The sequence below is a fragment of the Callithrix jacchus genome, chromosome 11 (genome assembly GCF_049354715.1).
Source record: "Callithrix jacchus isolate 240 chromosome 11, calJac240_pri, whole genome shotgun sequence".
Classification (NCBI taxonomy): Eukaryota; Metazoa; Chordata; class Mammalia; order Primates; family Cebidae; genus Callithrix; species Callithrix jacchus.
This window is the reverse complement of record NC_133512.1, coordinates 1,880,891-1,894,786: the sequence shown is the minus strand read 5'-3', so window position 1 is coordinate 1,894,786 and position 13,896 is coordinate 1,880,891. Positions and strand designations below refer to the sequence as shown.

General features: G+C 43.0%; 1 protein-coding gene across 1 annotated transcript in view; it reads right to left on the bottom strand.

Moving 5' to 3' along the window:
• Window positions 1–13,896, bottom strand: part of FKBP9 (FKBP prolyl isomerase 9) — a 53,393-nt gene that overhangs the window by 22,518 nt on the left and 16,979 nt on the right. The window contains exons 4-5 of the mRNA XM_002807022.6: window positions 13,312–13,457; window positions 9,447–9,636 (exon numbers count right to left, since the gene is read on the bottom strand). Coding sequence (XP_002807068.1) covers window positions 9,447–9,636; window positions 13,312–13,457 — 336 coding nt within the window. The remainder of the gene's footprint in view (window positions 1–9,446; window positions 9,637–13,311; window positions 13,458–13,896) is intronic.

The window sequence follows — 13,896 nt, the reverse complement described above, 5'->3', positions numbered from 1 at the left end:
ACCTTCAGCCCAGAATTTCATATCCAGCCAAACTAAGCTTCACAACTGAAGGAAAAATAAAATCTTTTATGAACAAGCAAGTACTCAGAGATTTTATTACCACCAGGCCTGCTTTACAAGAGCTTCTGAAAGAAGCATTACACACAGAAAGAAACAAACAGTATTAGCCTTTCTAAAAATACACCAAAAAGTAAAGAGCACCAACATAAAGAAGAATTTACACCAACAAATGGATAAAACAGCCAGTCAACATCAAATGGCAGTAACCCTAAATTTAAATTGACTAAATTCCCAATTAAAAGACACAGCCAAAACCCAACGGCATGTTACATCCAGACCTGTTTCACATGCAAGGATACACAAAGACTCAAAACAAAGGGATGGAGAAAGATTTACCAACCAAATGGAGAGCAAAAATAAATAATAAATAAATAAAAAGCAGGAGTTGCAATTCTTGTATTGGATAAAATAGATTTTAAAGCAACAAAGATATAGTGGTAAAAGGATCAATGCAACAACAAGAGCTAACGATCCTAACACCCAGATAGGAGACTTAGATTCAATGAGACAGAAAATTAATAAGGATATCAAGGACTCGAATTCAGATCCAGAACAAGTAAACTTAATAAATATTTATAGAGCTCTCCACTTCAAATACACAAAATATACATTCTTGTCAATACCACATCACACCTACCCATTAGTTTAAATGAAACATTGATTGGCCATTATTAATACCCAATTTTTTTCAAAATAAAGCAATATTTCCATTTACTCTCCCTCTTTCTCTTCCTCTTTCTTCCTCTCCTTTACTTATTATTATTTTTTTCTTTCCTTCTCTCAAAAAAAAAAGAAATCAACTTGTAAACCTCTAGATCCAGGTCGGCAATGTCTCTTTCATTGCTTGATTTCCTTCCTTCCCTTCCCTCCCTCCCTCCCTCCCTCCCTCCCTCCCTCCCTCCCCGCTTCCTCCCTTCCTTCCTTCCTTCATCCCTACCATCCTTCTTCCCTTCCTTCCTGCCTTCCTCCCCCCACAAAAAAAAAAAAAGAGAAGACATCTGCATATGTGGGACACAAATATTCTATCTTGTTTTATTTTTTAATTACTTTCTTTTTTTTTTTTTTTTTTTTTTGAGACAGGGTCTTGCTGTCACCCAGGCTGGAGTGAAGTGGTCTTATTTCAGCTCACTGCAGCCTCCACCTCTGGGCACAAGTGATCCTCCCACCTCAGCACCTCCAGTAGCTGGGACTACAGCAAGCCACGCCATGCCCGGCTCATTTTTGTATTTTTAGTAGAGACGGGATTTCACCACATTGCCCAGGTTGGTCTGGAACTTGTGGGCTCAAGTGATCTGCCTGCCTTGGCCTCCCAAAGGGCTGGAATTACAGGCGTGAGCCACAGTCCCTGGCCTGGCATGAAGATTCTGATTGCCAGGAGAGTAGCATACCCACTGAAAGCAATGAATTCTGCAGCCTCCACCCCAGCCCGACAAAAGGCCCCCACTGTCACCCCTGCTCACCACGCCACCCTGGTGAATACTCGGGTTTCCCAAGTGCTCCTGGCAGGAGGCCCAAGTCCACTCAGAGGAGAGATCCAGCCCATGTGTAAACTGCCAAGTGAGTCTATTACCATGAGTCTGGTAAAAAGAGGAATCGATTCTTCCCCACAGCATAATGATTCCGGAATAAAATAATAAAACTTCATATGCCAAGTGTACCATCAAACTGGTCCACATGACCTGCACCCCTTCCCCACACCACCTGGTGCAGATGAGGCAGAAAGTCCGTCCTTTAGGAGCCAGTCGGTCCTGCCATTCCATCACCCCACAGCCAGGGCATGACGCCCCAGAGAAGAGGGACCCGTCAAGTGGGGCTAGCAGGTAGAGCTGTGGGGCTCTCCCTTCTCAATACCCCTCAGAGACCAGAAAGCCACAGGCTAAAAAGAAAGGATCACAACAGATGTCTCTCCTCACCCAGGAAGCAGGAGATTGTTCACATAAACTCCCAGAGGAGGCTGTGAGTCCCCCTTCCCACCTCCTGAGGACAGCACCCCACGCTGAGCAGCTCCAAGCCTCCTCCCTGCACGTGGGCCAGGAAGGCCTGGAGGGGAGCACAGCAAGGAAGAGGAGGACCACACCGGCTCCCAGCATCCTCCAGCCAGGGAAGAGGAGGACCACACCGGCTCCCAGCATCCTCCAGCCAGGGAAGAGGAGGACCACACCGGCTCCCAGCATCCTCCAGCCAGGGAAGAGGAGGACCACGCCGGCTCCCAGCATCCTCCAGCCAGGGAAGAGGAGGACCACGCCGGCTCCCAGCATCCTCCAGCCAGGGAAGAGGAGGACCACACCGGCTCCCAGCATCCTCCAGCCAGAGAAGGGCTCACCCTCCCCAGGGTCCTACCTGTAGGGCTCTGGGGATCACCAGCAATGTGCAGCCACCGCCAGGTATTCAGGAAAGAGGAGGATGCCTACGTGGTGGGCTCCCAACAGAGACACCAGAGAGACGGCAGGTACCCATAGTGGGGACTGCTGCACATTAGCATAGTCGCAAGGGTTCCATGGAGGAGAGGAGACAGCAGACATGAAGGCTGTGGGATCTGCCTGACAGATGAGCACTGGGCTGGCAGCAAGGGCCAAGCCAAGAAACAGGAAAGACCCTCAGAAGGAGAGACGGAGGGGCGGGGTGGGCTTGAATCACAGTGAACTGAATAACTTTAAAAGTTAAAGACAAGTAAACGGAAAACCATCCTGTTCCCCAATGGAAAAGCAAACCCATCAGTCCTCCCCCAAACTGACTTAAAAATTTTTTTTCCCTTTTCTTCTTTTTTGAGACAGAGTCTCACTCTCTTGCCCAGGCTGGAGTGCAATGGTGCGATCTCGGCTCACTGCAATCTCGCCCTCCCGGGTTCAAGTGATTCACCTGCCTCAGCCTCCCAAGTAGCTGGGATACAGGTGTGGGCCACCACACTCGGCTAATTTTTGTATTTTTAGTAGAGACGCGATTTCACCGGGCCGGGCATGGTGGCTCACACCTGTAATCCAAGCACTTTGGAGGCCAAGGTGGGCAGATCACCTGAGGTTGGGAGTTCAAGACCAGCCTGACCAACACGGTGAAACCCTGTCTTTAAAAAATAATAATAATAAACAAGGAAAAAAAAAGAGATGGAATTTCACCATGTTGGCCCAGGTGGTCTTGAACTCCTGATTTCAGGTGATCCATCCGCCTCAGCCTCTCAAAGTGCTGAGATTACAGGTGTGAGCCATCATGCCCAGCCTGAGCCATCACAGCTGGCCCAAACTAACTTAAAAATTTTAAAACAATTCCAATCAAAATCCCAAGGGTGTGTATCTGGTGTTGGCGGAGAGCTTAGTAAAGTAATGCTAAAATTCATCTGGAAAAAGAAATAATTAGGAAAGCCGTTGTGAAGGTACAGTATATAGCAAGCTATCATTCTCGTTAAAAATTAGAAGGGGGAATATATACACATGTGTACTTTATTATACATGTATGGAAGACCTATGAAATGAATAACACTGGGCCAGGCGCGGTGGCTCATGCCTGTAATCCCAGCACTATGGGAGGCCAAGGGGGGCGGATCACTTGAGGTCAGAAGTCTGTGACCACCCTGGCTAGCATGATGAAACCGTGTCTCTACTAAAAATGCAAACAAAATTAGCCGGGCATGGTGGTACATGCCTGTAATCCCAGCTACTGGGGAGGCTGAAGCAGGAGAATTACTTGAACCGAGAAAGCGGAGGTTACAGTGAGCTGAGATCTTGCCATTGCACTCCAGCCTGGGCAAAGAAACAAGACTCCATCTCTAAAAAAAAAAAGAAGAAGAAGAAGAAAAGAAATTAATAACACTGGTTGCCTGTGAAGAGGGGAAGTGGAACAAGGATAGAAGGGAAATTTGTCATTGTATACCTTTTTATACTTCCAGGATTTTAAATCGTGTCAATGTATCATTTTGTCTTTTTTTAAAAGGGAAAAAGAATGCTCTCTACTCTACAATTAAAAAGCTAACACTGGTTAATCATAGTTAAAGCTGTGATGCTGGCCTAGGAATAGATCCAAGGTAAAGGATAAAAACTCTACAGACTCAAAAGAACATACAAGAATTTAGTTCATAACAAAAGTCACATTTCAGAGCAGTCAGAAAATGACAGAGTCATTCATGAAGGATGTTGGAAAAACTAGCTAACCACCTGGAAAAAAATCAAGTTAAATGCTCCCTGTCACAGTGATACCACAATAAATTCCAGATGGATTAAAGAATTAAATATGAAAGCATTTGTGAGCATAGAGAGAAACTGCAGAACACTGTCTACGCTGCTTATCTCGTGGTCATGAGAATGGAAGGGGCTGAGAGGAAATTCACATTTTTTGTTATACCTTTTTGCATTGTTTCCAGTATGCAATTAGGACATATTACCTCTGACCCAGAACAGTGGCTCATGCCCGTAATCACAGCACTTTGAGAGGCCAAGGCGAGTGGATCACTGAGGCCAGGAGTTTGATACCAGCCTGGCCAACACCGTGAAACCTCATCTCTATTAAAAATACAAAACAATTAGCCAGGTGTGGTGGTGCATGCCTGTAGTCTCAGCTACTCAGGAGGCTGAGGCAGGAGAATCACTTGAACCCGCGAGGTGGAGGTTTCAGTGAGCTGTGATTACACCACTGCACTCCAGCCTGGGCAACAGAGTGAGACTCTGTCTCAAAAAAAAAATTTTTTTTAATGGCTGGACACAGTGGCTCACACCTGTAATCCCAGCACTTTGGGAGGCCAAGGCAGATGGATCACCTGAGGTCAGGAGTTCAAGACCAGCCTGGCCAATCTAGTGAAACCTTCCTCTCTACTAAAAATACAAAATTAGCTGGGTGTGGTGGCTCATGCCTATAATCCCAGCTACTCAGGAGGCTGAGACACGAGAACTGCTTGAACCTCGGAGTGGAGGTTGCAGTGTGCCAAGATCGCACCACTGCACTCTAGCCTGGGCAACAAAAGTGAAAGTCTATCTCAAAAAAAAGAAAAAAGACATAACTTTTGACCCGGAGATTCTTCTAGAGATTGTTCCAGGGAAACAATTGATCATATATTGTAAGATTTGCCTACAAAAATAATTACTGCAGTCTTTATTAAATGTCAAAAACAGGAAACATAAAGGACAAACAACAGGGATTACCTAAATGTAGGCAAATCTATACAGTGTAATATATGTAACTACTAGAATGGGCTCAATTCCACTGTACTGAAATGGAAAGCTCTTTGAAACCTAAGAAAACTGTGGCTCCACTATGCGAACAAAAATCTGGTATACACAGAAAAATGGTCTTTCAATTGGAAATATAATTCCGGGGAATAAAGAATAGAACCACACTGGAATGCAACAAAAAATAACACGCACATGCACTGAATGAATTTTTTTTTTTTTTTTGGTAATAGAAAAAGATAAAAACAACTAAAAGTTTCATCAGTAGGGAATGGTTATATAATTACAATATACTCACCCAATAGGACATCATGTAGATGTAAAAAACAAAGGATTTCTCTCTATGTATTAGTGTGGAAAAATCCCAGGGTAACAAAAATCAAGGAGCAGCACAACACTTTGCTCCTTAGTAATACTATATTCTAAAAGAGGAGAAAATAACATTTGTGTTTGCTTATATTTGCGCTTTTAAAAATCCACACATTAGGCTAGGCACAGTGGTTCATGCCTGTAATCCTGAGTCAGGCAGATCACCTGAGGTCAGGAGTTCGAGAACAGCCTGGCCAATATGCTGAAACCCATTTCTACTAAAAATACAAAAATTAGCCAGGTATGGTGGCACATGCCTGTAATCCCAGCTACTCTGGAGGCTGAGACAGAATTGCTTGAACCTGTGCGGTGGAGGTTGTAGTGAGCTGAGATTTCGCCACTGCACTTCAGCCTGGGTGACAGAGTGAGACTTTGTCTCAAAAAAAAAAAAAAAAACCCATACATTGGAAAAATTAAAAATCAAAACTAATAAAAATGGTTAACTCAAATTTCGGGTTTGAATGGGTTGCTCAAATTTCGGCCCTGGGAATTAACAACTTGGACGTCCACTCAGAGACCTAATTTGAAAGTTGGTAATTACAAAGATGACAGGTGGATAATTTACAATCATGGGAAGAAACCAGCGTAAAAAAGGCTGAGAATACTCAAAATCAGAATGCCTTTCCCTCTACAGAGGATCACAGTTCCTCATTAACAAGGGAACAAGGCTTGATGGAGACCGAGTGCATTCCATTAACAGAATTACGCTTCAGAAAGTGAATAATAAGAAACTTCTGTGAGTTAAAAGAACATGTTGTAGCCCAATGTAAAGAAACTAAGAACTTTGAAAAAAGGTTTGACGAAATCCTAATGAGAATGGACAACTTAGAGAGGAATATAAGTGAATTAATGGAACTGAAGAATACAATACAGGAACTCTGAGAAGTATGCACAGGTTTAAACACTCGAATTGATCAAGCAGAAGAAAGGATATCAGAGGTCAAAGTCCAACTTAATGAAATAAAACAAGAAGATAAGAATAGAGAATAAAGGATAAAAAGGAATGAGCAAAGTCTCCAAGAAATATGGGACTATGTGAAAAGACCTAATTTACGTTTGATAGGTGTACCTGAATGCGATGAAGAGAATGAATCCAAGCTGGAAAATACTCTTCAGGATATTATTCAGGAAAACCTTCTGAATCTAGCAAAGCAGGACAATATTCAACCCCAGGTAATACAGAGACCACCACAAAGATATTCCTTAAGAAGAGCAACCCCAAGGCACATAATCGTTAGATTCACCAGGGTTGAAACGAAGGAGAAAATACTAAGGACAGCCAGAGAGAAAGGTCAGGTTACCCACAAAGGCAAGCCTATCAGACTTACAGCCGATCTCTCAGCAGAAACTCTACAAGCCAGAAGAGAGTGGGGGCCAATATTCAACATCCTCAAAGAACAGAACCTTCAGCCCAGAATTTCATATCCAGCCAAACTAAGCTTCACAACTGAAGGAAAAATAAAATCTCTCATGAACAAGCAAGTACTCAGAGATTTTATTACCACCAGGCCTGCTTTACAAGAGCTTCTGAAAGAAGCATTACACACAGAAAGAAACAACCAGTATTAGCCTTTCTAAAAATATACCAAAAATTAAAGAGCATCAACATAAAGAAGAATTTACATCAACCAATGGATAAAACAGCCAGTTAACATCAAATGGCAGTAATCCTAAATTTAAATTGACTAAATCCTCCAATCAAAAGACACAGCCAAAACCCAACGGCATGTTACATCCAGACCTGTTTCACATGCAAGGATACCAAAGACTCAAAATGAAGGGATGGAGAAAGATTTACCAACCAAATGGAGAGCAAAAATAAATAAATAAATAAATAAAAAGCAGGAGTTGCAATTCTTGTATCGGATAAAATAGATTTTAAAGCAACAAAGATATAGTGGTAAAAGGATCAATGCAACAATAAGAGCTAATGATCCTAACACTCAGATACATAAGACTCATAAAGAGATTTAGACTCAACAAGACAGAAAATTAATAAAGCTATCCAGGACTTGAACTCAGATCTGGAACAAGTAAACTTAATAAATATTTATAGAGCTCTCCACTTCAAATACACAAAATATACATTCTTGTCCATACCACATCACACATACTCATAGGTTTAAATGAAACATTGATTGGCCATTATTAACACCCATTTTTAGAATAAAGCATTTCCGTTCTCTCTCCCTCTTTTTCTTCCTCTTTCTTCCTCTCCTTCACTCCTTTTTATTTCTTTCCTTCTCTAAAAAAAAAAAAAAGAAAGAAAAAGAAACAGAAAAAAATAAAAAAGCTGAGCCGGGCATGGCATGGCATGTGCTCGCTTTGGCAGCACCTACACACACACACACACACACACACAGAGACACACACACAGACACACACACACACAGACACACACAGACACACACACACACAGGCACACACAAAGGTTAACTAAAAAAAAAATCCATACATTGGAAAAATTAAAAATCAAAACTAATAGAAAAGGTTAACTCTAAGGAGTAGGGGAGAAAGGGAGGTTAGGCAGACAGGGACAGGAATGCAACTTATCTTAATGCATACTTTGTTTCAATTTTGAGCCATGTAACTAATACTCTTTTCCAAAAAATGTAAATGAAATGTAAAAGAGATCCTAGGAACAAGAATGACAGTGAGCCGAGATCACACCCACTGCACTCCAGCCTGGGCCACAGAGCGAGATTCCATTTCAAAGAACAAGGCAGGGTGTGGTGTTGGTATGGTATTACTCAAATGAAATAATACCATACACAAAGTCTTCTGTAATGGTTTTGGATGACTAAGTTAGCTAGAAGTCTATCACCTCACAGACAGGAAGTTTGCTGTTGCTACTTGATTGCTCTGCTGGAGGCTGAAGGAGTAGTTTCAAACAACACATGCCGCTGGAATGAGCAAGACAGGCCAAACACCAGCCCTCTCTGCACAACTGCAGGCCATGCCTGATAAATAAAACAGAACTCTGAACCACAGAAGAGGCCCAGTAATTAGCCTCTATGGAACCCAGCAACAGAAGGGAGCTGAATGCATCCAACCAGTGCCTCTGAAATGTGTACAGCCCTGTGACACATACCTTATCTCTTTAATCTAACCATTTACCTGACAAAGGTGCTGGAATAGGGAAAAATGGAGTCCCAGTCAAATGCTATCCAAAGTCATAGAGCTAGTGCAGCACAGACGAGGGCTGGAGCCAGCTCTCTTGGCATCCAGTCCATTCTCTGCCCACTGTACCTCCTTGACATCACTTCTGGCCACTCCTCATCTTGGACCCCATCAAGAGGTTTATACCTGGATAGCTGAGCACAGTATAGGGGGATGGTGAGAGTTGAGGGTGAGTCTCTCCAGTCTTCCTGCAGAACCATCTAAAACAGCCCCCAAGAAAGAGCTGGTTACAACAGCCTATGAAGAAACTTAAGCCTATCTCTATAAAAAATAAAAAATTAGCCAAGCATGGGGGCATACGCCTACTCAGGAGCTACTCAGGAGGCTGAGATGAGACAATTGCTTGAGCCCAGGAGTTTAAGGCTTCAGAAAACCACGATCGTGCAGCTGCACTGCACTCCAGACTGGATAATAAAACAAGATCCTATCTCAAAAAAAAAAGGAAAAAAAAGGAAGGAAGGAAGGAAGGAAGGAAGGAAGGAAGGAAGGAAGGAAGGAAGGAAGGAAGGAAGGGTGGGAGACGGGGAGGGAGGGAAGAAGTATCAGAAAACAGAAACCTGTATTAGAGATGAAAATACTAACTACGAACCAGCATTGACACAGTATTTAAATCACAGTCCAGCCAAGGGCAGACTTTATTTAATACAACGTTCTGGCAACTGAAGACCTTAATCATGTCCTTACCTGGAATCAAAGAGGGTGCCATCCAGAAGCGTGCCGTTGTAATGGTACCTGAGAAAGTCCCCGCTCTGGCTTATCCGCTCACAGCTTTTAGGTACCACCTTGTTCTCAATGGAAATGCTGTCCTTGGGGTTATGGAGGTCTAACAATGCAACATCGAACACCAGAGACGCCTGTCCGGGAATGTCTTTCCCTAGAATGGAATGGAGGATGATGATTAAACAGGAAGTACTTTACAGCTCAACAGCCTTGGGGTTGGTGTCATTCATTTCTCGAGAAGTTTTGAAGCCAAGGAAACAAATGTTCTTCCAGGTCTTGGATGGGCCCCCATGGTGTCCAACCATGGGCTGATGGTATAATCTAAAACCAGACTCAGGAAAAGGAGAAAACTGATGTTAATGACATAAGAGACCACTATGACCATATTTTCTGGGCTCATGCTGGAAAATCAAGGCTCTGTGTAGGTGGGCATGCACCCACAGGCAAACCCAAATACATACCTCTGTGGGTTCTGTTTGTGAATAAATGCAAACCACAGACACTGAAAGGAGAAAATTCCAAATCTCTGGTCTGGTTCTGGAGAACTGTACACAGACTTGTTTTTTTTGGAACGAACGGCCAATTTTTTAGACGCAAAAGTAAAACTCAACACTTTAAAGTGTATCCAAAGCAAGATATAAATAAAACGAAAGTTAGCAGAGATAACAGAGAAAAAAATGGCACCCACAATCCAAAATATAAATAAATAGTCCTCAGATCACTTCTATCTCACTTCTGGGTAGTACTGCTTCTCTTGAATCTTCCCGACAGGGGGAATATATTGGGTATCTGCAAAATAAAATCCATGTGAAGAAATTATAGGACTAGTTCTTCCTGCAAAGGTCAACATCAGCCAGTAGATAAACTCAAAACCCAGTAATCTGGGATAATAGAAAGTTAACCAACAAACCAGTCCTTCACTTTTACTTGTCATTTGTTACACCATGCAAAGGAGAAGGGCTGGGCAGGTGAACTAGATGCCGCCAAACCTGAGGTCCTTCCACCGGCCTTTGGCAAAGCCCACCCTGCGTCTCCCTCCCCTCTGAGGAATGATGAAATCTGCTGAGGCAGCCCCTGGAATGCAAGGTGTGGTCAATCCCTAAACCACATGTATGGGAGATACAGAATATCAATCTTTTGTGCTTCTCTGTATCTTTTCATTTAAGAGAACAATGAAAACCTTAAAAGTAACCATGGGGTTTCAATTTTTCTAGGATTAATGTGTACTAGATGAATAATATTTTCTATAGCGACTTTACAGAGATATAATTCACGTACCATAGAGTTCACCCATTTAAAGTTATACTTGGATAGCTGAACACAGTATTCAAGTATAAAGTTTTCAGAAATAACTACCTTAAATAAACTATTATTTATGTAAAGTAAATAAATAATATTTCTCATATTAGGCTTATGTCTGGTTTCGTTATGTGGCTGACGACGAAAGGATCTGGGAGCCAATGTCAGTGAACTTCTTGGGGCCAAGGACAAGACCACTGGAACATCAATAAGAAAATAGTGGCACAGAAGCTCCCACCTGTAATCCTAGCAATTTTGGAGGCTAAGGTGGGCAGATCACCTGAGGCCAGGAGTTCGAAACCAGCCTGACCAATATGGTGAAACCCTGTCTCTACTAAAAATACAAAAATTATCTGGGTATGGTGGTGGGCACCTGTAGTCCCAGCTACTCGGAAGGCTGAGACAGAAGAATTGTTTGAACCTAGGAGGCGGAGGTTGCAGTGAGACAAGATCACGCTACTGCACTCCAGCCTGGACGACAGAGCAAGACTCTGTCTCGAAAAAAGAAGAAAGAATAGTAACTGCCAGGGGCAGTGGCTCTCACCTGTAATCTCACCACTTTGGGAGGCTGAGGTGAGAGGATCACTTGAGCCAAGGATTTCAAGATTAGCCTGGGCAATGCAGTGAGACACTCTCTAAAAAAATTTTTTTAAAGCCAAGCATGGTGGCACATGCCTGCAGTCCTAACTATTGGGGAGACTGAGGCAGGAATATCACCCAGGGGTTTGTGGTTGCAGTGAGCCATGATGGTGTCACTCCAATCTGGGTGACAGAGTGAGACCCTGTCTCTATCTCAGTGGGGAAAGAATTAAGATACATTTATGGCACTGCTTCAAACTTATTTTTTTTTATTTTAATAGGGAATTCCACCCCTACTACCTCTCTTTTTGGGAAACTGTCTGCAGATTCCCAGCATGTAAAATATATAAAAGTGGGTCAGACACATTGGTTCACACCTGTAATCCCAGCACGTTGGGAGACCGAGGTGGGTAGATGGCTTGATGTCAGTAGTTCGAGACCAGCCTGGCCAACACAGCAAAACGCTGTCTTTACTAAAAATACAAACATTTTCCAGGCATGGTGGCACACACCTGTAGTCTCAGCTACCCAGGAGACTGAGGCAGGAGAATCTCTTGAACCCAGGAGGCAGAGATTACAGTGAGCCAAGATCACACCACCGCACTCCAGCCTGGGAAACAGTGTGAGACTCTGTAAAAAAAAAAAGTGTATATATATATATATGGAGGTGGAGAGAAGGCTGAGCCCCATCACCTCAGGCTCTTTTCTCTTGCTGCTCTGCTCTACAGAGCCAGGAAACAACATCAAAAACATATTGGTTATTGTAAGTTGGGTATCACCATCAGTAAACTCCTTAAGAAGCATCATGTTCTCATTTATATCCTTGACTACAAAGTCAGGTGCTGCATAAGGAAGTCTTGGTCAATGGCAGACCACATATATGAGGGTGGTCCCATAATTATCATATCATGTCTTTACTGTAGCTTCTCTATGTTTAGATAAACAAATTTTTACCATGTGTTACAACAGCCCACAGGATTCAGTACACATGCTGCGCAGGTTTGCAGCCTAGAAGACACAGGTTACGCCATACAGTGTGATGTGCAGTAGGCTGTGCAGCACCTAGGATTGTGTAAGTGCACTCTATGGCATTTGCACAGCAATGGAATTGCCTAATGATGCCTTTCTCAGAACATCTCCCAATCATTAATCAACGCATCACTGTATCCGTCAGCTGTTTAAATGTCTATAGGTCTCCATGTTGTGCCAGCATGTCAATATGATTAAACACACCTGAAATTCTAATATGAGTAACTGAGACATTCTATTTATCAGTCAATAGTATGTGTTTTCCTTCACAGAAAAACTACAAACAGGTCACTAATTCTAAGTAATGTGTTTTCTAATATTACACTTTGCTTTTGTCCGCATGAAGTTAATGTCACAGGTAAAAACTCATTGTAGAGGTGCAAATGGGGAAATTTGGCAATTCTGACATAATATGGCTAAATTTCTACCTGATGTTTGCAACTTATAGTGTCTAGTTCAAGTCTCATTTCACAAATGACAAAGCCAGAGAGGTTGGTTCCCAAGGCCATAGCAAGCACTGCAGGGGCAGGGGGCTTACTCATGAACGCCAGTGACCATACGTAAGTGGAAATCTCTGCAGCTCACTCATCAGACAGCAGACAATCCAGAGTAGCACTGTCCAGCGGAACTCTCTGAGTGATGGAAATGATCTGGGTCTGTATCTGCACTGGCCAGCATGGTAGCCCTCAGCAACGTGACCTAAAATGTAGCAGTGCGACCAAGGAACTGAATTTTAAATTTCAGTTGATTTTGACTTGTTTTCATTTCAATATAAATAGCCACATGTGGCTGGTGGTTACCATATTGGGCAGAGTGAGTCTAGACTGACAGGTCTAGTGGTTTCATGTGATGACAATTAAATTAACCACTGCGATATTACTCAGGGTAGGTGAGAGTGGCTCCAAGCAGGAGAAGGACTTACCATCTCCATCCTCTCCATAGGCCAGAAAAGGAGGGATGGTGATGATGCGCTTCTCCCCCACACACATCCCCAGCAGGCCTTTGTCCATTCCCGGAATCAGCCAGCCAATTCCCACATATGTGTCATATGTTTTCATGCGGTTGTGACTGAAAGCCAATGAGAAAGGGGAAAAGTTTCACACCATGAGGATGTTTCCAACTCATCTCTCAGGACGGGTTTTGTTACCCAAATATGAGCTAAACAGTGATCCCATACCCTTCCTGAGAGATAGGCATATATAGATCTTTGCCCCCAAACACAGGGCAGACATCCTTAAGTTTAGAAAGAAATAAAAAGCATGCATTTATACTAGTGGTAGACGAAAACAGGCTAGTTATTCCACTAATCAAACACACTCCAATGAGAAGAAATTTCGAAGGATTCCTGATCTCCAGCATAGCCACATGCCTCTCCATAGCTTCAAATACATTCATCTTTCCCCTCCTGTTTCCATGGGAAAGCTATAAAAAGTGAACCAAAATGTGTGTAAGCCTCCTTAGAAGTACAGCCTGGCCAGGCGCGGTAGCTCACGCCTGTAATCTCAGT